We start from the raw sequence: 25,194 nt of genomic DNA on the forward strand, positions 1-25,194 counted from the left end.
CTTATACATCAAAAAAGAACCTAGATACCAAATTTGGTTGAAATCGGACTTTTCGTTCAAAAGTTATCGTGCTATTAGTCACATATGTATTGTCGCCATTTTGAATGCCCGCCATTTTTGTAAAAGGAACAAAAACTGAGATATCTAAATTTGAACCTTTATATGTGTAGTATATGTGGTCCAAATTATATGCTTCTATCATTAAATGCACAATTCTTATAATATTTGCACGAATCTGCCGCACTAGATGATACTGCTTTCCTGGCCTCTCATGGTAATCCAATAACAGCATCAGAGAGACTGCAACTACATCTGAACAAAACAAATGAATGGCTTATACTCTGGAGAATTAGAGTAAACCCCTCAAACTCCATACCCATTACATTCACTCTAAGCAGAGGTACATTTCCACAATTTAACCTTGATGGACATCCTTTACCTCAAAAGGATGACGTAAAATATCTACAGTATTTCTCATGATCATTTTTCAGTGCGTAACAAATGATAGGAAAAATGGTAAGTCCGTGATAATACACATTTATGACATTTATTCTAACATGACATTTTAGTTAAATCTGACAGTTGTCACATTTTATTTTCAATTTGGAATAAAAACAAATCAAAAGTGTTTCTTGCATTTATAAAATGGTATTTTCTTTGATTTGTATAGTCTTATAAATTATACAGATTATATTTGTAATATTATTATCTAATTAAAAAAAATATTTTTTTATTATGGCGCCATCTATCGACAACTAGAATAACTAGAATAAATGTTATAAAAATGTCACCGACGAAATGTAATCACCGACATGCCTTTTTTTCTGTCACATACAATTTAATGCGTTAGAAAGAAATCGAAAAACTGTGACGCACTGAAAGATGATCATGAGAAATACTGTAGGTATTCACCTTGACAAAAGACTAACTTGGACCAAACATATATGCACGAAAAGACTTCAACTGGGAATTTTATACAGAAAATTTTACTGGATGTTGGGAAAAAACTCTCACCTATATCTCTCGATAACAAGCTGCTGATGTGTTTAATATTTTAAATTGTACCTAAATCCGCCACTGACTACAACCTGCATTAAACTCAACAAATTCCCAAAATATTATTTGATGAAATGCAGAAACACAATTGACTCCGAACAAAATGCTTCTGCATATATTTCTATTAACAATAATAATTAACCTTATTGAAAGTGATGGTGATACCAAACAAGCTATTGCATTTACCTCGAGGTTTTTGATACGCCGAAACGATTCCAATTTTTTGGAGTATGGGGGAAGCCGATATCATTTTAATACCGATTTTGAGGTAAAGTAGATACTTTTTATTTAGTACATTATTTGACGGTTTTTGCTGTAAATCTTAAAGAACCGTTTGGATTGACATGAAATTTGGCATACGCATAGCAAACATGTCAAAGAAAAAAAGTGATATTGTGTCGATGTATGCTTCTGCCCTGGGGGTGAGTTTCACCCCTTCTCGCAGGTGAAAATCATACGTTCAAAATAAGTCCGGAATTCGATAAACTGACTAATTCCAATCAACTTTTATTCTATACAATTTTTTCACTAAGCCAATACTTTTCGAGTTATTTGCGAGTGAATTATGTTCATTTTTCAACAAAACAAACACGTTTTTATACAATTTTTCGCAAATAACTCAAAAAGTAAGTATTTTATCGAAAAAACTATTCCTAGCAAAAATATAGCCAGTGAAAAAGTGAAAAAAATGGTGAACACATCAAGTATCTAGACCTAGTAGAAGCAGAGTTATAGCTAAAGAAAAATAGGTTCATATTTGCCAAATTTCAAATAAATATAATTCAACGTGAAATAACCAAAAAATGTAACACTTTTTGGAAAAAACTCATTACAACTTTTTTAAAGAGTTTAAAAAGTTTTATTTCTATTTTTATAAATAAAGATTCTAGCATCAAACGTAAGCAAGTTACGCCCAAAATACAGCTGGTCCCTTTTGATTTGGCAAAAAAATCGGGAAAATCACCCCGTAATTAACAACTTAAATAAAATTAATCGTTACCGCTTCATAAGTTGCTTTATTTATGTTGTGTTTACATGATCTGTAAGTTTCATCGATTCAACGTGCTTATTTTTGAAAAAAATTGGTATTAAAATAACATTTTTAAAATTTTTAATTTTGAAAACAATGTTTTCTTCAAAATAACTTAAAAATTATTAGAAATACCAAAAATCTTAAGGAGTAATAAAATGTACGTTTTACTTTTCTTGATATTTTGGATGTATTGTTTTCCTGTTAGACAAAAATTGGTTATGCTATGGCTGTTCAAAATTTGCATACACTCGGGATTAGTGACTCGTTCAAGCCATTTTAACTACAGCCTTTTCAAAAATAAGCACTTTGAACCGATGAAACTTAGAGATCGTATAAATAATAAATAAACAAAGTAACTTGTGAAGCTATAACGATTAATTTTATTTGGGATGCTAATTAGGGGGCGCTTTTCGCGATTCTTTTTACCAAAAAATAAAAGGGACCAACAATATTTTGATCGTAACTCACTTACTTTTAATGATATAAGTTTTTTTTAAAAACAAAAAGAAACCTTTTTTTAAACACTTCAAAAAATCTGTATAGAGTGTTTCCGAAAAGTGTTCCGTTTTTTGATTATTTCTCGAAGAAATATTCGATTTGGAATTTGACGAATAAGAACCTAGTTTTCATTAGCTACAACTTTGCTTCTACTAGGTCTATAGACTTCTTATATGCATCATTATTAGCTACAACTTTGCTTCTACTAGGTCTATAGACTTCTTATATGCATCATTATTAGCTACAACTTTGCTTCTACTAGGTCTATAGACTTCTTATATGCATCATTTTGTTCATGATTTTATAGGTTACAGTGGCGGCTCGTCAGGGTCGGCAGGGTCGGCAGTGCCGACCCACACATTTATGGACACATTATAGATTTTTTAAATATTTAATTTAATCGGAGTTGATTATATTCGTTTCTGTGAAATAAAAAATATATCTGTGAGATAATACAGACTAAATTTTATTCACTGTTTTTAAAAGACTTCGATCCCGATACGTTAGTTAAGTGATCCCTGCGCGCTGTGCGTAAGAGACTTTTCAAATGAATGATCCTATAGCCATGCACCCGCACCCGATTGCGATTGTGTGAATTCTTATTATAAAGCCCGGCACGGCATGCCGTCCCCAGATCGAGAATTTGCTATATAATAAGAAACTATGGAATATTAGCCGATAGACAACCAATTATACATTCTCCGTACTTATTTGAATGGCAAGTACGGCAGCGGGTACCTCTGCCGAGGCCGAGCGGTGATCTGCAAACGGCAGAAAGGCACGTACGTAGCCACGTATTGCCTTGCTAGCGCGCCCCGATAATTATGAAATAGGTAAGTAGTTTTACGTCGTTTAATTATTAATATTATTATTGATATTGTAATTCTTTTAATTTGTTAGGAATTACCATTTAGGGGACAGGATGTATCGAAGCATTCGTTAAATCAAGTTAATTATAGAGAACAAATAAAATTGTTTAACAAATACGATCTGGAATTTTCTAATTTATTTTCTGACTCGAAGAATATACCGGCGTACCTAAAACAGCACAGAATGAAATAATCAATTAGTAGTTACATTTTGATCCTTTTCGGTAGAAGTAGACGAAACTACTGATAGAGGTAACATGTCATTCACAAGTATCAATAATTGTTCTTCGATACGCGTTACGTCTAAATTTATGAGAGGTTGTTAGGTTTTCAGACGTGAATAGAAGCCATAAGACAGAATATATTTTTGGTGTTTTAATTTAAAGGATAGATTAAATTTTTTGATATCAAAAATAAATTGGCAAGGCAAATTTATGAAGGGGCTGTCTTGATGTCCAGTGAATTGTATGGTCTCCGGACAAAAGTTAAAACAATTGGGCCAGGCAAAACTATTATTTACTCACTGGTATAAGTCATTAACCTCTTTGACTATTCAACATTTAAAAGTTACGCCAAAGAATTTTCAAAATATCTATTAGACAAACAAGTTCATTAAAAATTATCCATCATTTTTTAATCAAATAAAATAAGAAAATGAATTAACAGTTTTATATTCTGATCCAAATATTTTCGGAAGGTGGGATAAGTTACAGACTATGTATAATTTTATATACCTACTGCAATTCATTAGGTACAACAAACTCTTCCCAAAATTAATAAATTATTGTGCTCAAATGTGGGCAAATTCTGTCTCAAATGAACGGGATTTCTCTTGTCTCAAAAGAGTCAAAACGTATTGTCGAAACACCATGAAACAGGAGAGAATATCAAACTTGTCTCAAATGTCGATAGAAAAAAACTTTTAAAATCTCTCCAAAACAATAATAAATTTTACAATTACATACAATATAACCCATTTTGCTACTTCGAAACAACATAGACTAGAGTTAATTTATAAACAGGTATAGTTTCTAAATTTATAGGAGAAAAAACAAAAAAAAAAGCAAAAAAAATAAAAAAAAAAAACAAAACCTAAAGATCTCCTATGAAATTGAAGCCTTTGGAGACAAAACCTTGCCGACCCTGTCCCTAAAGCCAAGAGCCGCCACTGATAGGTTATATTTTTATTAAGAATTTTTTTTTGACAAAATACTTGATTTTTGAGTTATTTGCGAAAAACCGTCTAAAAACGTGGTTATTTTGTTGAAAAATGAACATATTCACTCGCAAATAACTCGAAAAGTGTTGACTTGGTGAAGAAACTCTATAGAAGAAAAGTCGCTTAGAATTTCAATTCTGATCCAATATCCAATTCCGAACTTATTTTGGACATATATTTTTCACCCCCGAGAAGGGGTGAAACTCACCCTCGAGAAGGGGTGAAACTCACCCCCAGGGACATATCACACATCGGCACAATATCACTTTTTTTCTTTGACTTATTAGCTATGTGTATGCCAAATTTCATGTCAATTCAATTGGTTCTTTAAAATATAGAGGTTTTGCAATATTTTACCGTTAAAGTACGTAATTAGCTTTGTCCAGTACCAGTATTCTATTCCATTATTTTATGTTACTTTGTCCGTTTGTCTAAGATTTTGCTTCAAAGAAGGCTGAAACGAACTGTAGTACAATGACATCTTCTTTTCTCAGTTTCACTAGTATCGATTATTAAATCTATACCAACTAACCACAGACTTCCTCGCTAACCAGCGGATACAATTACCTTTAGACGATTGATAATTATTACCGACATGCATGCAAATGATTTAATTGCACACATATGCATAACATCTATAACTACTCAATAAAACTTGTCGAAATTATGCCACTGGCGTTTAGTTTCAATCAGAGATCCATGTGAACAGCCTGAGGCTACTCTTTTGCTTATCATATAACTGATAGGCATCTTGTTTTGAGTAGATAATGTCGAAACGTCTGGAAATTATCGGTGTTATTCATCAATCTTTCGGTTAATCATCTTGATTGGAGTATTATAAATCTAAATTATGTAGAGACATTTAAAACATACTAATAGTGGTAATTATAAGAACGTACTTTAATACTTTGTAGAAGGTATTTGCCATCTTTTTGTATGCAGTTTTTCTTCATCCACTGTGCTTGATTTTTTAACTTTCTTTATTTATTGCAATCAGTTATTATTATAACAATATAAACAATATGTTAGCATGACAGAGATAGAAAAAATGAATTACATCCATTGGTGAGCACTAGAGAGCGGAATATATGCAACACAACATTACCAAATAATGCGCATATATATGCATTACTTTTACTACAAATATGCAGGTATTTTTTCTAAATTTGTCTAAATATGCAAATGCATATTAAAAATACTCAAAAATAAAACAATATATTAAGTCGTAAGATCTTCAGAAAATGTTGTTCTGAAGCTATTTCCTTGTGGCATTTTTATAATTACGTATTTTTTATGGGAAATAAGCCACAATTTTACTAAAAAATGAATTTATTAACGTTTCGAAGCCCAAATCGGGTTTCGTTGTCAAAATACAAAATACTATTAAAATAAAACAAACATGTTGCTAAGTAAAAAAATTCTTCTAATAATTTATTTAATCTGACTCATTTATATTGGCAATTCAGACGTATATTATACATTTTAAAGTAGAAGACTTTAAAATGATATCGCCAATATTTATGAGTTGCGTTCCTGGGACGACTTTACTAAAAGATAGTTCATTCGATTACATGAAATCAATTGATTCTTGAGTTGGGATTCCCACCACAGAATCTCTCGAGGAACTCTATCATATGCTTTCTCAAGAACAATGAATACCATATGAGCGTTGGTTTCTTTATCCCTGTATTTTTCCATCAGTTGCCTTACAATGAAAATTGCATTTGTTGTTGATCTGCCCTGCATAAAGCCAAATTGATTATCGGATATTTCGGTTTCTTCACGTATCCGTCTATCAATTACTCTCTCCCATATTTTCATGGTGTGGCTAAGTAGTTTTATAGCCCTGTAGTTTGTGCATTGTTGTATATCTCCCTTGTTTTTGTAGAGAGGTACTAATATACTGCTTCTCCATTCGTCTGGCATTTGTCCAACTTCCATAATTCTATTAAATAGACCTGCTAGCTAAGTTATTCCTGTCTCTCCCAATGCTCTCCACACTTCCCCAGTAATATCATCTGGTCCGACTGCTTTTCCTTTCTTTATTTTTTGAAGCGCTTGAGCCACTTCCGCGTTTGTTATTCTGGTAACCATTGCTGTTACTGTCTCCGTTAACTCCACAGGCAGTCTGTCAAATTTTTCATTTAATAAACTGTCAAAATACTTTCTCCATCTCTTTTTGACATCCTTTTCGTGAATTAGTATTTTATTATTTTCATCTCGGATACATCTAATCTGATTAAAATCTCTTGCTTTCTTTGCTCTCTGTTTGGCTATTTTATATACAGGGTGTTTGGTAAAGAATGGGCCATAGCTTAACCTCAGGTTCCTGAGGTTAAAATAGGCCGATTAAGGCTAACTTACCTTAGTACAAAGTTTATAATAACCGAGATACAGGGTGTCAAAGTTAAACTTTTTTTTTATTTATTATTGAATATTTCCTGACAGGTATGAGATAACAACATGAAATTTGGTATGTGAAAGTTTTTTGGGTCGAGAAAACTAAATTCCCTACCAAAAATTATGTATTGCCCAAAGGGCTCCACATACGCCTTTCAGCACTCATTTATTACGTTCAATTTTTTTTATCCCTCATTCTGTATAATTTTGACATTAAAATTTTTATTCTCCTGTTAGTTTTACTTCTTAAAAGGTATACTTCTTTCATCTCCCTAAACTCAACCGTTTTCGAGATAAACGCATTTTAAATCTGTGATACACCATTCTTTTTAGCATAATATCATTGTAGTTACACCCGAAAAATAACTTAAAACCATAATAATTGTGCCAGTTCTCAAATTTATGTCATTGCATCGCAAATTCCATTTGAAGAAATTTGCGATACATTTTTGGATAATTTTTTGGTTTTAAGTTATTTTTCGGGTGTAACTACAATGACATTATACTAAAAATGACGGTGTATCGCAGATTTAAAATGCGTTTATCTCGAAAACGGTTGAGGTTAGGGAGATGAAAGAAGTATACCTTTTTTAAGTAAAACTAATAGGAGAATAAAAATTTTAATGTCAAAATTATACAGAGTGAGGAATAAAAAAATTGAACGTAATAAATGAGTGCTGAAAGGCGTATGTGGCACCCTCTGGGTAATACATAATATTTGGTAGGGAATTTAGTTTTCAGTTTTCTCGACCCAAAAAACCCCCACATACCAAATTTCATGTTGTTATCTCATACTTGTCAGGAAATATTCAATAATAAATAAAAAAAAAAGTTTACATTTGACACCCTGTATCTCGGTTATTATAAACTTTGTACTAAGGTAAGCTAGCTTAAATCGGCCTATTTTAACGTCAGGAAACTGAGGTTAAGCTATGGCCCATTTTTTACTTAACACCCTGTGTATTTGCTTCGCCTTCCCTGGTATCAAGTTGATCGTATAGGTTTGAATACGCTTCTGCTTTAGCTTTTGCTACTGCTACTTTCGCTTCCTTTTTGGCGACCATATAGTTTTGAAGATCTATATCCGATCTGGTCTCTTGCCACTTTTTATATAATTTTCCCTTCTCTTTTATTTTTTCTTGTACTTCATTTCACCACCACCAAGTCTCTGTACCTCAAACTTCTTTCCTGACGTTTTCCCAAGTATTTCAATAGCCGTCTCTCTAATAATATTGGCCATTTTTCTCCAAATTGTGTTAGGGCTTCCTTTCATGTTCCAACATATTTTTTCTACTATTCTTTCCCTGAACAGACCTTCCTTCTCATCTTTTAGCATCCACCACTTGATTTTTTGTGGTCCTCTCCGATATTTTTGTTTAGTTTCGCTTTTTACTTCGATGTCCAGAACAAGCAGCTTATGTTGTTGACTTACTGTCTCGCTAACTATTACCTTGCAGTCCTTGCATTTACGTATGTCTTCTTTCCTTATCATGAAGTAGTCTATTTGGGATTGATGTTGTCCACTTTTGTATGTAATAAGTTGAGTTTCTCTCTTTTTAAAGAATGTGTTAACAATCGCCATATCCAATGCTCCATAGTTCCAAAGCCTACTCCCCCATGTATTGTTTCATATCCTGTCTTGGCTTGGCCCACATGTGCATTGAAATCACGTCCTATTATAACTTTCTCCTCTGCTAGAATATCACTCAGTACGTCCCCTAATTGGTCACAGAAAGCTCTTCTTTCATTCTCACCCAGACCTGTTTGAGGAGCATACACACACACAACATTCAATACCTCTTTATCAATTACAAATTTCACTGACATCATTCTATCACTCGTTCTTACAACTTCTACTACGTTACCTTTCATTTCACTATCAGCAATTATACCAACTCCATTTCTAGTGTTACTACTCCCTACATACCACAATTTATATCCATCACCTAGTTCTTTCGCCCCTTGCCCTTTCCACCTAGTTTCTTGAATACAAGCAATTTGAACTCTTCTTCGTTTGAGCGCATCCACTAACTCCAGACTCTTACCTGTAAGACTACCAAGATTCCAAGATCCTACCCTGATTTTTCTAACCTGCAATGGTGTTCCCCCTGAGATAGTCCTCACCCGGAGATCCGAACGGAGGCTCATTTTACTTCCGGAACATTTTACCTCAGGAGATGCCATCACATTCTCGCATTCTCTATACCACATTTCGCTCGTATTTCCTCACTTCATACTCTGTCTCTTAGCGTTTGTTTTGTTATTTTTCGTAATTTCGTATTTCTGATGTTTCCAGCAGTCTTTGTGTTTTCGCCGTATCTGCTCTTGTATCCGCTGTATACGTCATTATCTGTCTTATTGTTGATTTATATATCCTGGTTTTCGTTTCCGTTGTGAGGTATTTGTTTCTCCAGATTGTGTTGTTGAGACATCCTACTGCTCTGTTCGCCATGTTCACTTGTGTTTGTACTTCTTCTTCCACTTTTCCGTAGCTTGACAGTTTTATTACCAAGTATTTTATTTCCATCACTTCTATTATTTTGTTATTTACGACCAATTTACATCGTCTCGGTTCCACTGATAAAACTATCGATTTAATTTTCTCTGTTGAAATCACCATGTTGTATATGAGAGCCGTGTCTTCGAATTCTTTAATTAATCTTTGTAGGTCATCTTCATTTTCGGCTGTTATTATGGCGTCGTCCGCGTAGCAGATTATCTTTATTTCCTTTTTTCCCATTCTATATCCTCTCCTTTTTTAACTTTCTTTATGATTTCATCCATTATCAGATTCAATATTAATGGGCTCAGCGAATCTCCTTGTCTAATGCCAGTTTCATACTTGATAGGTTGCGATAGTTTTAATTTTCGGTTAAGCAGTAATTTTCGGTTTATAAATCCCAGAGGGCAGTTCCCTCCTATTATCTACTTTTATGGCAGGTTTAAGTTGATTGACTCAGAGACCAATCCATTGAATATATTCCAGTTTGTCATTCTGCTGCTTAATATTAGCGGTCTGTTGATATAGTATACCTATGTGTTCATACTTATGTACATATGTGTCGTATATTTAGGTAACTAGAAGCGATGCCTTTTATGACACAGAAGTCAATGAGATCCGATATTTTACGTCTGTCAGTAAGCCAGTAAGTAGGTTGTCCTGTAGGTAGTGCTAAGCCTCTTTGAGGCGCCCCTCAAAGAGGCTTAGCACCTCTTTAATGTTGTCCACCTTGCAGCTTCGTCGTATATCTTCACTTCTAGCTCTCTCTATCGATTTTCTGAAAAGTTTTTCATCTCTGCTGTTTCTAGCATTCTTTTTGTCCACTCTATATCAGACCGTGATTCTGCCGCGTATGTCATTATTGGTCTGATGACTGTTTGGTAACTTCTGCCTTTCATTTCTTTCCAATATTTTTATTTTTCCAAATTGTTTCATTCAGATAACCTGCGGCTCTGTGTGCTTTATTCACTTGATCTTCCACTTCTGTTTTGATCTTTCCATTGCTAGAGAGTTTAATGCCTAGATATTTAAACTTCATGACTTGTTCTATTGTCTCACCCTCCAGCTCTAACTTACATCTTAGTAGATTTGCTGTTATAAGCATGGATTTGGTCTTTTTGGGGGAAATTAACATATTAAATTAACATGTTAAATTTTCCGGCGGTTATATTAAATTGGTGCAGTATACATTGTAAATCAACTTCACTTTGAGAAATGAGTGTTACATCGTGTGAATAGCAGATTTATAAAATTATTTTAAGTTGTTTTTCTCCTATTTGGTATCCTTCTTTAGTTCTTACTTTTTTATTATTTCATCCATGATCAGGTTGAACAATAGAAGACTCAGGAAATTGCCAGCTTTAATTGTGTTAGTTAGTCCTCCTACTTTTATTGTGTAATTCTCGTAGATATTTTCGATCTTTTTAATTATCCCTAGAGGTACCCCTCTTGCGTACAATAAATGGATAACGTCGTTTAATTTTACTGTGTGAAGTGCCTTTTTAATGTCCACGAAACATAAATATGCCGGTTTGTTGTATTCTAATGACTTCTCTTGAACCTGCCTCATTATATTCTATAGCGTCGGTGCATGATCTTCCCGACCTAAAACCTTGTTGCTCTTCTGCGGTTATAATTTTATTGAGTTTGGCATTACTTTGGTTGTTAATTTTAATGTTTTGTTTAATAAATTAGTTCCTCTGTAATTCTCCGAATTCGATTTGCCTCCCTTTTTGAAAAGAGGTATTAGGATTTAGGATGCTTGATCTCCATTCTTGTGGTATTCTGTTTTGTTCTATTATTTTTGGGATTAGTTTTAATAGTCGTCTAGTCAGATCTTGTCCCCCGTACTTTAGGAGTTCATTCTATATCCTGGTGATTTTTTATTTTTTAATTTCCAATGCTTCCTTTACCTCTGCTTCTTCAATGTTTAATAATTGAAGGGCTCGGGGCAATAAAGGACCTAAGCCACATTTTTTGAAATTTGAAGATTTTAGTAAAACGGGCCCTGTAACAATGGTCTCAAGCCACCAGCGAAGTTTTACGGCTATTGGGCAATAAATGTGTCTACCAGGCTATAATGACCTTGTTGCCGACTTGCAAAATCATGGAAAAATTTTAAGCAAGAACGTCATAAGCCACAGTAAAATCAACATGGCGACACATGATCGGAGAGTGTTGAAAGAAAAACAATTATTTTATAAGGAAAAATACAGTAGTTCTGGTTCGGATTTTGACTCAGACGATTCTGTAAAGGATCGAGAATATTCTCCGCATAAGAGTTCCAGTGAAAGTTATGAATCTTCTCCGAAAAAGGTAAGTAAACATTTTAGTGGCTTGAGACCTTCTTGCTGTAGGATATGTGGCTTGTGTCTTAATAAGTTATAATAGCATTAAATTTACTTTTTCAGTAAAACGTAGCCCCAAATAACCTGTTTTAATTTTTTTTATTGATAAAGAGCCAATAACACTAATATTCTATTTAAATTCGTTTGTCAATAACACGTTTTAAGACCAAAAAAGTATTTTATTTAGTAGGTGTCTTGGTCCCTTCTTGGTTCGATAGCGAACACCCAAAATTCATATTCATTAAACACGCCCTAAATGGAGCGTTTGATGAAGTAAATGTTGGTAAGAGGGTTGTAAAGTTTGGTGACAACAAAAAGCTTAAAAAATATACATATGGAGGACCAATAATACTGAACATCAAAAAAATTCGGGATATAAAGAAACTTTTACAATATATTCCTCTCACAAACCAGCAGTTTTATCTCAGTATTATTGGAATCAGTACAAGTAACATTGAACACGACTATAACCAAGTTGATGAAACAGAGGAAGTAGACAGGGATGATGAAACCGATTTTTTTTAATAAAAAATAATATTGTAGGTATATTCTTGATTTTAGAATGGTTCATTTTGTTATTTTCAAAAAGGTCATAAGCCACATTTATTTGTTTAATAAATTTTTTCTTAAAAGATGCAGTGTCATTTTGTATCTGTCTTTGAAAAAATATATTTAAGAATTTATTATGCATGTAAGGAATTAAGGTAAACATTATAAAATATAAAAATGTGATTTTAGGATTTTGTCAAAAACTTTAAACGTGATTTACTCACAACTTTTCAAATGAGGCTTAGGTCCCTTATTTCCCCGACCCCTTCAATTCTTCGTTTGTCGTCACTTCAGCTGTATACTATGTACTATTAAGTAAATTATGTTCTTTCTCAAATATTGTGTTCAAAATTTTTATTAAATTAAATGATTTTTAAGTGGATTATTATTATTATTATGTAAATATCCTTATTATTTATTATGATATATTCCTAATAAAGCTTTATAGTTATTTTAAAAAATCTAAAAATAACGTTATTAATTTTTTTAAAAGGTGGTTATGAATTGCAACTGCAAGGTCAACATGAAGCGGGGGCACGACTGTAAACAACGACAAAGGGGTGGGAGGGTATTCGAAAGTCCAAATTTTTTACGATGACAACTGCCCATAAACCCCGAATAGAATTTTTGATTCTTATATTTACATAATTTGATTATTAATTTACTTTTAATTAATTTACAATGCTTTTTAAATGCATTCATTTTTTTTTCGAATCCTGAGCTAATAAAGATTTTTGAAAAATGTAAACTCAGAATGAAAGACTACTACAAGGGTGAAAATAAACGAGAAAATTTAGTGTGCTTTTTAATTTCAAATAGCTCATTCAAAAGAAACTTTTTGTTTATTCTACGGTTTATTTTTCGGCCCTCGATAATAATGTAATCTTTCTTTCTGCGTTTAAATTTTTCAAAAATATTTATTAGTTTTCTTTTCTTCATCTTCTAGTGCTGACTCTACTATTGAAGGTTGGCTATACCCATTGCAAATTCGTCTCTATCTCCCGGCTTCTTCTTCTGAAAGGCGTCGGTGTGTTTAACCCGGTCCAGTCACGAATATTATTCAGCCAAGATATTTGTAGTGTACCACGACCCTTTTTCCTTTCGATTTTAATTAGTTTTCTCAGGATTCGAAACAAATGAATGCCTTTAAAAAGCATTGGAGCCAAAATTTTGCGCCTACTCCCTTAAAAAAACTAACCGTATGGGTAATAAAAAAATATGAAAAAAATATTTTTAAGAAACGCATTTCTTTAGTTACGAGTGACTAAAATTAAACATATAAAAAAATCAACTAAAAAGCAAAAAATAAAAAAAATTTAAAAATCTAACACATTCGTCAAAGAAAAGCGTGGCGCGTCTTCATCGAATAAACGGTTTTCGCACTACGCGTTTCTTTGACGAATGTGTTAGATTTTTTCAATTTTTTTATTTTTTGCTTTTTGGTTGATTTTTTTAAAAGCGTTTCTTTAAAATATTTTTTTCATATTTTTTATTTTTACTTTTTAGTCTTTAATACATTTTTCAAACATTAAAATATATCGTCAGGTTTATTAAAATATGTATAAAACATACGATGTACAAACATGAAAAGTAGTCGGAATCGGCAAAAAATTTGAAAATTTATTGTTTATTTATGAAGCATAACGTAAACAATTAACGTAAAAAGTAAAATTATGTATAGTTCATATAATTAGCTACAATCTGTAAAAGTTTCAAGTTTCTTCATTGTAAAAAACAAGAGAATTTAAGCATTTTCCGTTAAAATCGTTTTTTTATTTAAACAATTCATAAACAAAAAAAATTTTTATTGACTATTCGTGTATTGTTCCCGCGAATGCATATGTCTGCAATTTTTAGTCATTTGCATTGAAGAAAAGGCAGTCACATTAACGTCCAAAAATTTGATTCAAACGATTGAACTAAAGAAAAGCGTTTAATTAATTAATACGACTAAACGAATTCCAAATTGTAGCACAAAACGTCTCTACCGGTGGTTTTTCTAAGACTACGATAAAAACACGAATTTTTTGAATTCGAGTTATGGTTGAAATTTTGTTTCATATCGTAAAAAAGTCAGTCAAATTAACGTCTAAAAATTTGATGCAAACTATTGAAGTAAAGAAAAGCGGTTATAAAAACTAATTTTTTAGGGAAACTTTTTTGCTGCATATCAGTTTTGTAAATCACGCAACATGGATCTGGTAAGCATCGAAACGGAAGCAGAAAACGACAGGATTCAACAATATTTAATAGAAAAGGGTAAGTTGAATTATTAGTTGTAAATAATGTGTTAACAGCAATTAGTCGAGGAAATGTAGCATTTTGGCTCGCAATTTTTTCGTCCAGCATGGATTTACTTAAAATTTTCACAGAAGGTAGGGAATAGTCCAAGGATCATTTTCTATATCATGCCGCTGTACGCTAAAACCTTGGGGGTGGTTGCCACCCCATCTCGGGGGCGGGAATTTTTTATTACATTTTAACTATGTAAATCGATGTAAAAAGTGATTATAAGAAAAAAATGTTTGTTACATTTTCTTCGTGAAACTAATATTTTTCGAGTTATTCACGCTTGAAAGTAACATTTTTTCGATGAAAAAATCGACTTTTTTAAAGGGTTTTTTGAGAATACCTCGAAAAATATGCATTTAATCAAAAAAACTGTAGATATCAAAATTGTATCTTTTAGTAACACAAACCAAATTATTTTTCTGTAATATCGCTAAGATCAATACAAACCGAGATACGGCATGTTAAAATTAGCTTTTTTCGTCAAATGCGTAATTTGAAATATTCAAAGTAAAATAACGGAAAAACTTTGCATTTTTCGAGGAAAACTTAAATAATCTGTTTTCAAGTATGCAGTTAGGCTTTCCAAAAAAAAAATAATAAAAAGTTTCTAGTCTGAAAAGTAAGCGACTTATGATCAAAAAAAGGTCGGTACCTGCTTTTCTCTATGAAAAAATCAGTGAAAACAACCCCCTAACTACCCTCCTGATTAAAAATTGTTCTTCACCTTTCTGTAATTCCTTTTATATTTGTATTATCAATACACCCAAGAAGTTTGACCTATTTAAAAGGCCTAATTTTAGAAAAATTGGAGTTTGAAGGAAAATTAATTTTTTAATTTTTTGGAATTTCCCATTTTTCACCTTTTACTTCAAAATATCTCCGAAAATACTGGAGATACGAAAAAAATGATAGTTTACTAAATTGTAGCTTCTTTAATAACTAAAATTTCCTTGTACATAGATTCTCATTACAGTGAACAGTTAGCGAGATATATCTGTTTAAAACCTCTATTTACGAGCAAACACCCCCTTATTCGAGCCCTTTAAACCCACCCTAATTAAAAACTAAGGGATCTTACGGAATTTAGTTTACACAGTCTTATGACTCTTCAAAAACCCTACCAAGTCATTTTTGAAAAATCTTTTCACCGCCAAAAATGAAGGAGCTATGTTTATAAAACGATTTTTTTTTCGAAAAATTCGGATAGTCCGCTTATTAATAATTTTCAATGTATGTATAATACCACAAAACCGGTTCGTATACTGGAAAATGACTAAAAAACTTATTGTATTTGTATTTGTGCATATTTGTAAATTCGTATTTTTGTGTAAATAAATGTTTTTGTAATTCTTTAATTCTTTTTTTTCTGTATAGTCCTATTAAAATATCTACTTATAAAAACTGTAATGTTATTAAGGGTGGTTTTTAAGGGTTGAAATATTATATTATATCCTAAAGTATAAAACAATCATTATTTAACCAATCAAAACCAAATTTTACCCATATTAAAGTATACAATGTTTTTATATAATTTTTGACAATAAGGGGTTGTTTACACCCCTAAAGATAATCAACGCCCTTAAGCATGATATAGAATATGAAGTACAGGGTGAGATGATCCTAATCCCAAATTTTTATGTAAATCGATGCAAGCCGAAATTATTCTTTTAGGATAAGTAGATTTTTTATATATAGCTCCAACAAGGGTGGTTTTAAGGGTTGAAATATTATGATAGTATATCTTAAAGCATAAAACATTCATTATGTAACTAGTAAGAACCAAATGTTGACAATATTAAAGTTTAAAATGTTGTTTTATAATTTTTTACAACTAGGGGTAGTTTTCACCCTTACAAAACCAAAAGCGTACAACTGCTCAATATAGAAAATGAACTAGAGGGCGTAATGAGCCTAATCTCAAATTTTTGTACAAATCGATGATGGACGAAAAAATTGCGAGGTTTTGCCATTTTTCCAGCTTCATTTCCTCGACTAAATATGAATTTTAAAAAATCAAAGCAAAAAAGACGCGTGGTACTTAGGGAATGCCGACAGAGCTGACTACTTATGAGTTAACCAAACTTTATGTCTGCTTATTCGTGAATTATTGTTAATTCTTTTTATAACAACACCACACAAGTTCTTTAAAATTTAAAAAATGCTTCGATTTTTGAATATATGGCCCTTTCTATTTCTTTAAATAGATATGAAATATTTGTTTTTTCTTCCTTCCATGAGTTCCCAAAGGTCTTCTAAAATCCACGTTTTTCATTTTTTACTTTTCACATTCTTAAGTTCTTCTCATAGTACTCCAACAATAGTAGTTTCTGTAGTTTACCATGTATTTTCTATTTCTACATCTCCTGTTATGTTTGCTACTCTTTCTTTAATAGCTTCTTTTCACAAAGTATTTTAATGTCGACTGAATTGTAGTCTGACCCTTTATCCATGACTGGGTAGATTGGCACTCTGGATATTTGATTTAAATCTATGATTATTCAAAGATAGAACCAGAAGCTCTCTCTCTCTTCAATCCTGACCCCCCCTCCCGGAGGGAGTGTAGGGGTCGATGTGATATCGTGTATTGTCCGTCTCCAAAGATCTCTGTCTCTGGTCATTTCTTTTAACTCATGCATAGGTCTTTGGCATATTCCTGTAATTTTATCGATCCATCTTGTTGGGGATCTTCCTCGTTATCTTCGGCCTTCCACTTTTGTTTGTATAATGAGTCTTTCCATGTTTTCTGTGTTTGCTCTCATAACATGTCCAAAGTATTTTAATTGTTGGAGATGGACTTCACTGGAGAGTTGTTGGCTAACTTTTAGCTCTCTTAAAATTTAATTATTTGTCCTATGGTCGGTCCAAGGAATTCGTAGCATTCGTCTCCAACAGAACATTTTCAGTGGCGTCTATCTTTCTTCTTTTCGAATTTCTCAGGGTCCAAGATTCACATCCGTAGGTCAGTATTGGGAATATTAAGCAGTTTATCAACCTCATCTTTAACGCTCTTGAAATTTGACAGTCCTTCCATATTGTGGTCTTTTTTGCTGCGGCGACTTTTGCAAGATCACATCTACGTTTTATTTCTTCCTGTAGTGACCCTGTGTTTGTGATTAATGATCTCAGATATAAGTATGAGCTCACAATCTCAAAACGATCAATTGTGGTTATATGTGGATGATTGTTATGTTGTCTATCCACTATCATGATCTTTGTCTTTGATATGTTTAATTGCAGACCAAATATTTGACTTTCGTTTTCAACCAGTCGTATAAGATCAATCAGCTCTGCTTGAATATTTGCAAGAATGGCTGTGTCATCTGCGAAACGTAGGTTGTTTATTTTATGACCATTTATTGAGATGCCTTTTTCCCATCCTTCAAGTGCTCTTCTTATAATATGCTCCCCATATACATATACTGAATAATTGTGGAGATAGTAGACATCCCTACCTGACACCCCGTTCTGGATGACATTTGTTTGAAAGTGCGTCAAGCACTTTAACTGATCCAGTAGTGTGTTCGTACAGTTCAGTTATAAGCGAAATAAGGTGTTGGGGTACGCCTACTTCTTTTAGTATTCGCCATAAGTGTCTTCACTTGACCCTGTCGAACGCCTTACGATAATCTATAAAGCATATGTACAGTGGAATATTGAATTCCCTAGATTTTTCGATTATCTGTCTTATATTCAACAGGTGTTCTCGAGTACCTATACCTTTGGTAAATCCAGTTTGCTCTTGTGGAATTTCTCTTTGAAGAAATGTTTTTAGTCTCTTACTGATTATATGTAGCATTATTTTACTGACATGTGATATAAGAGAAATAGTTCTACAAGGTGCAACAAAAATACAGGTCGTAAATTAAATCACATATTCTGGGATCAAAAATAGTTCGATTGAACCTAATTTACCCAGGGCCGCGTTTAGGTCAAATGATGCCCTAAGCAATTCCCCTAGTAGCCGCCCTTCAAACATGTACCATTTTTGCGAAAAAAAAAATGCAAGCAGAATTTTTTATTTAAATAAGAATGTTAGGTTCTTCAAATAATGTTTGGAAATGTGTTAAAAATATTTTTTATTTTACATCGGGCGTAATGTTACATATTACTATTATAAGTGCACTTAGTATGTTTAAGGGTTTTGACCTGTGTCCAGTGCATGCGTTTTAAGGCATGATACGTAGAAATTGCCTGTTTGTGGGCGCGCCTACTCGTTCGATTTTAAATTAGAGATGCATTGAAAACATTACTCAAGTACTATGTGTTTATAGCTTTGTTTAACAATAAAAAAAAATTTTAGCAATGCAAATAATCAAAACAGGTATAATTTGATATGAACTTTCAAATGCGGTAAGCAGAATTGCTATTTTATTTTTTAATCAAAAGTTATTCGGGTTCAAAAATTGCAATTGTTCTATATTTTGAAAGTTCAACCGCATTTATCTCAAAAACTATGGATCATACGAAAAAACTTGTATTCATTGAAAAAACATTTTTTGCTTACAATGACCCAAAAAAATAGAAAAAAAGTTTGTTTTGCTAAGAATCGCTGTTATGTAATTCCTCAAGTTCTTTATTTATAACAATCTTATCGACATCCGGATCAACTGTTAACCAAAAAATTCGTGTTCTACGGGACAAAATACATAAAAAAAAACTTGGGTAAGTCCATCTGAATAAAGTACGCCGTTGTACCCGGGCCGAAAAAAAATTATTTTTTCAAAAATTGTTTAAAAAAATTAGACTGTTTATTATCTAATTAATAAATGTCTAGACAAATAGCATATTTGTAATGTACACAAAAGTACATAAAAATAAAAGAAGAAAGATCAAAATCCATTGAGTATATCCCAAGATATAGAAAATGATAGTAGTTTTAAGTTGCTTTTTTAGTTTTTAAACTCATGCATTTGTCGGCTCCCGCCAGGTAGCTGACAACTTTTTTAGTTATTGTTGACCTATAGGATGAAAACCTACATGTTTCCTGCCTAGAGTTCGCGTCCGTTTTTTAATTAAGAATTTAGTGCAATCAAAGCAGTAGCTCCTCCCCCTTCACTTACCATTACTAGTCACTAACTACATTTTTAAAAATTCGAGTAAAATATCACATTTTCGAATATGTAAAAAGATGTTTTCTACGGACAATATTTTTAAAGTTATTCTAAATGTTTTTAAACTAGGATTTTTTACTATATTAGATAAGTTTTTATTTTTTATTAATACATTTTGATAGTATCACTTTTCTACTTTCATTTGGCATACGCAGAATTGTCCTATCTTCATTATTCTCTGTCATTTATTATTGCAAAACAAAGGTCCCTGGGAAAAACAAATAGAATAACTTTTAAACTAATTAATGAATCGGTCTCAAATTTTGAGGGTTTGTTATGTACCCCAATACCCAACTTTGAGTGAAACACTACAGTTCTAAGTTAGTTTTAGTAAAAGTTATTAATAAATAACGATTTTCAGTTACTTTACAGTTTACGTCTTGATTTTCAAAAATTGTCATTTTGAAGGTTCTTCAATGTTCTAAAAAAATAAATTTTGTAATTTTATGTCAACTATTTAACTTTTTAATTGAGTATAAAAAATGGAAAAAATCGCATTGATTGCACTAAATTGTTAATAATTAAAAACGGACGCGAACTCTAGGCAGGAAACAGGTAGGTTTTTATCTTATAGGTCAACAGTCAACAATAAATAAAAAAGTAGTCAGCTACCTCGATATTTCAGTGTCCCGAACATGGTCTATTTGTTGCTTATTTCCCTGTAGTATATCTGTGGCGACGACACAAACCTTATCTACTTGTAATAATACAGTTTGAAAATAACAACTCTAACTCGATGTCCTACTGTAGAAAAGTCAAATCTTTAGTTTATGCAAAATGTGCAATATTGAAGTGTTCAATGGCCCACCGCCTTTGCCCAGCTGCCGGCGGCCTAATAATCCCTAAATGTACTACTTCCGTCCTTTTTGTTTGTTTTATTTTTGTTATGAATGCAATTTGTTTTATTCTATTTAGAAATGAATACCCACTTCTATTTCATTGATGGATGAACATACATACTTGTTATTCGATTTTAATTTTTATATACAAATATTTTTTTGTACAGTATTTTTGCCGCCCTCTCAGAATTTGCCGCCCTAGGCAACTGCCTATATTGCCTAATGGATAAAGCAGCTCTGAACTTACCTTAGTACAAATATGCACACAAAAAAAGTTACGGCCCTTTGAAGTTACAAAATGAAAATCGATTTTTCCGATATATCGAAAACTACCAGAGATTTTTTAATGAAAATGGTCATGTGGTATTATTATGGCAGGAACATCTTAAAAAAATTATAGTGAAATTTGTGCACCCCATAAAAATTTTATGGGGGTTTTGTTCCCTTCAACCCCCCCCCCCCCCCAAACTTTTAGAAACGTTCCAATAAAATTATTATTGTGGTACCATTAGTTAAACATAATATTTTTAAAACTTTTTTGCCTGTCTATGCCTGTACTTTTTCGATAAACCAGTTTTAATCGAGATGCGGCTTCTTTTTAATATGTTTATATACAATTTTTATGGGGGTTTTGTGCCTTTAAACCCCGCAAATGTTTGTGTACGTTCCAATTAAACTATTATTACGGTACCATTAGTTAAACACAGTGTTTTTAAAACTTTTCTGCCTCTTATTATTTTTCCGATAAGGTACCTTTTATCAAGATGTGGCTTTATTTCTAATATGGTTCAAAATATACCTTAAACTGTAATTTATAAAAAAAAATTCATATTATTACAAATACATCGGTATACAAATATGTGGTGGATTTGAAAAATATTCAAAATATCTCGATAAAAACTAGCTTTTCGAAAAAATACTAAGAGGTAAAAAAGTTTTAAAAACATTGTGTTTAACTAACGGTGCCACAATGATAATTTAATTGGAACGTACAAAAAAGTTTGGGGGGTTTAACCTTCGGATGACCAAGCGGGGGAAATTTTGACCCCAGCGTATGTTTTTCTTTAATAAATTCAAAAGTATTTTCAATTTTTAACTCATTATTTTTTTATTTGACTTTAATATCATTCTAGATATCCTCATATTTTGAAATAAAAAAAAATCCCTATATTTTACGAATAAAAAATATATTCTGAAGTTGATGTTTAGTAAAATACCGTCTATTATGTGTAATTCCAAGTAATTTTACGCTAATGACGTCGACTTTGCAAAGTAACAAGACACTTACTCAACATACACACTACACATGACACTAATACTCATGTTGTGACTGGCTGAATGACATAAAGTCCATGCCATAAAAATAAAAAAAACTTCATTTTTTTGTTAATTGTCGTTTTAGACATTTTTGACCTGGGGTCATTTTCCCCTCCTTGGTCATCCGTTTAACAAAAAAAGGTTGGTCATCGGAAGGTTAAGGGAACAAAAAATAAAAATTTTTGAGCATTTCTGCTGTTATTATATCTGGACCTGGTGCTTTATTATATTTGAGCTTACTGTAACCAGAAGCTAGTTATAGTCCAGGAACCGAAGCTTTTCACCTCGCAACTTTTACAGAATGGATCAATTTGCTTGAGAATTTGAGAATAAGTAGTGGATAGTCCAAGGATCAAAATCTATATGATGCCGAAAAGGCGCTTTTACCATGGGGGTGGTTGCCACCCCATTTCGGGGGTGGAAATTTTTTATTATACTTTGACCACAAAAGTTGGTAAAAACATTCATTCTAAGCAAAAACGTTCTATACATTTTTTTGATAAAATTAATAGTTTTCGATTTATTCGCTATCGAAAGTGTTAGTTTTATATCGAAAAAATCAATGTTTTTAATTATTTATTCTGCTAATAACTCCAAAAGTTTTCGTTTTATCAAAACAACTTTACTTAACAAAAATTTACCATTTGAAAAATAAACAAAACCGTTTGTCTTCATTTTCTTTAAGACCAATAGTAATAGAGCTATAATTTATTATATGTTAGCTCTTCTTCGTCAAATGCTAAATATTGGAGTTTCAAAGTCAAAAGACTTGAAAACTATGCATTTTTCGACGATAACTTGTTCAAACTAATTTAAAGTATTTAAAAATCTCTATCTTCAGAAATAAAACAAAGGTCTCTAGCTCAAAAATTAAGTGACTTATAATGAAAAGAATGTCAGTCCCTATTTTTTTTCAGCGAAAAAGTGATAGGGAGCAACTCCCTAATCACCACTCTAATTAAAATTCCTCATTGACCTTATTTGGTCTTCTTTATTTACGTATTATTAATAGGCTCTAGAAGTTTGACCGGCTTACAGTGATTAGTTTTTAAAAAAAATGGAGTTAAAAGCGAATAACGAAGTTTTGTAGTTTGGAAAAATAATGGCATTTTCTTCAGAATAGAAAGATTACAATCAGAGATACAAAAAAATGTTTAAATAAAAAATTATAGCTTATTCATTTCCCGAGAAAATGATTTGCAAAAATTATTTCTGTAGCAAAAATTGAGTGAGCTATTGACAATTAAAACTTGTAACAACATGCAAAAACCACCTTTACCAACCCTTTCAAAGTCACCTCTTTTTGCGACTGATTATTTTAAAAAGATTTAATATTAACAGGCTTAAAGAACATTCAAAAACCTACAAAATTCTTTTTTAGAAAACTTTCTAAGATAAAAAATAAAAAAGTTACGGTTAAAAAATCAATATATTTTTTTGAAAAAAAAAAAAGGAGAAATCCGTTTGGAAGCATAATAATGTAGTTAGCGGTGTTTTTAGTCATTGACCATATTTATTCTTCTTTGTTTATGTATTATTAATAGATTCTAGAAGTTTGACTGGCTTAGAATGGTTAGTTTTTATAAAACTGGAGTTAAAGCGAATACAAATGAGCCTACATAGAAAAACATTGATTTTTTTTATATAAAACTAACACTTTCGATAGCGAATAAATCGAAAACTATTAATTTTATCAAAAAAATGTATAGAACATTTTTTGCTTAGAATGAATGTTTTTATCAACTTTTGCAGTCAAAATATAATATAAAATTTCCACCCCCAAGGTGGGGTGACAACCAACCCCATAGTAAAAGCGCCTTTCGGCATCATAATATAGATTTTGATCCTTGGACTATCCACTACTTACTCTCAAATTTTCAAGCAAATCGATCCATTCTGTAAAAATTGCGAGGTTTTGTCCTATATTAAGCTTCATTACTTGGACTATTACGAAAAATTTAAAATATTTATATTTTTACGTTTAGAAAACTTTAAACACTTGCATATCATATACTTCATATATTATCTCTATCTTTGTTTTAGGACTTCCTTCGCCGTATTCTATACAATTCTGGACCTCAGCGGCAAACACACTCCAAGGAGGCAAATGGATGTGGTTGGCTACAGGCAAAGAAGTCAAATATTTTAATTGGGGTTTCGGTGAGCCTTTATTTGTGCCGAACTTCGAAAACTGCATTGTTGTGAGATTAGGTAAAGAACATGGAGTAACATGGCATGATCTTAATTGTTTGTTACCCGGCTACGCTATATGTGAATATCCCCTGTCTTGTACTTGTTCTTTGTCGAAGGTGTATTAAGCAATATTACTGGATTACACAGGATACATGGATTTTTTTAATAGTAAATTTAATAATTTTCATTTACGTTAAATATTTGTTTCATTTGTTAAATAAAGGAGAGAAAATTAAAATTATTCATAACACAGTAGTTTTATAGCTTCCATAATATTTCGTAACGCAACAGTTCGTAACAAAATTCAATTTTGACGTTACGAATAGTTATAGTTACGAACTGTCGATGTCACGAAGTGTCGCGACGTTACGAATTGACGACGTTACGAATTGTCCTTTACCATTTGTGCAGTTACTAAGTCGTGTTACGAGATGTCTTGTCACGAGTTTTGTACTAGATTTATAAGATTGATTTATACTCAGAAAGTTACTAAATATCTCTTCTTATTCTTAACGTGCCTTATCAAGTGCTCTTGGCCTTGGCGATTAGCACGGAAGAGTCTTGAGGTAGTCTGAACAGTTGTTCTACTATACGTATACTGGTCTATTCTTCGAAATCCCTCAAGCATAAGGCTCGTTTTCTAATAACTCCCTTGCGTCCAACAATTTTAGCCATCACAATCAATCGAAAAACATTATATTGTTTCCCCTGCATTATTATTATGTAGCCGTAAATGAACGGGAAATACGGCGATACCGTGTAATTTTCAGGGGCAACTCCGAATTGCATGAAAATTTGGATTTAGGTTCTACTTACCCTCCACTTCAAAGATGAAATTGTACAATTGGTAGCTTTTACTTGGGGGGTTACAGTCACCCCTTCTCGGGGGTGAAAAAACATACGTTTAAGTCCGGAAATGGATAGAATGACAGATTATAAGCAGCTTTCGTTCTATAGAGTTTTTTCAGTC

At 32.2% G+C, this 25,194-nt stretch overlaps 1 protein-coding gene across 1 annotated transcript; it reads left to right on the forward strand.

Annotated features, from left to right (window-relative positions):
- Positions 1–1,156: 1,156 nt before the first annotated feature.
- Positions 1,157–24,474, forward strand: LOC114330049 (L-selectin-like). The gene is made up of 3 exons (XM_028279348.2): positions 1,157–1,324; positions 14,623–14,731; positions 24,075–24,474. Exons 1-3 carry the CDS (start codon positions 1,160–1,162, stop codon positions 24,347–24,349), a joined length of 549 nt encoding a protein of 182 aa, XP_028135149.2. The 5' UTR covers positions 1,157–1,159; the 3' UTR covers positions 24,350–24,474.
- Positions 24,475–25,194: the final 720 nt, after the last annotated feature.

Source organism: Diabrotica virgifera, chromosome 3 (genome assembly GCF_917563875.1).
Source record: "Diabrotica virgifera virgifera chromosome 3, PGI_DIABVI_V3a".
Lineage (NCBI taxonomy): Eukaryota > Metazoa > Arthropoda > Insecta > Coleoptera > Chrysomelidae > Diabrotica > Diabrotica virgifera.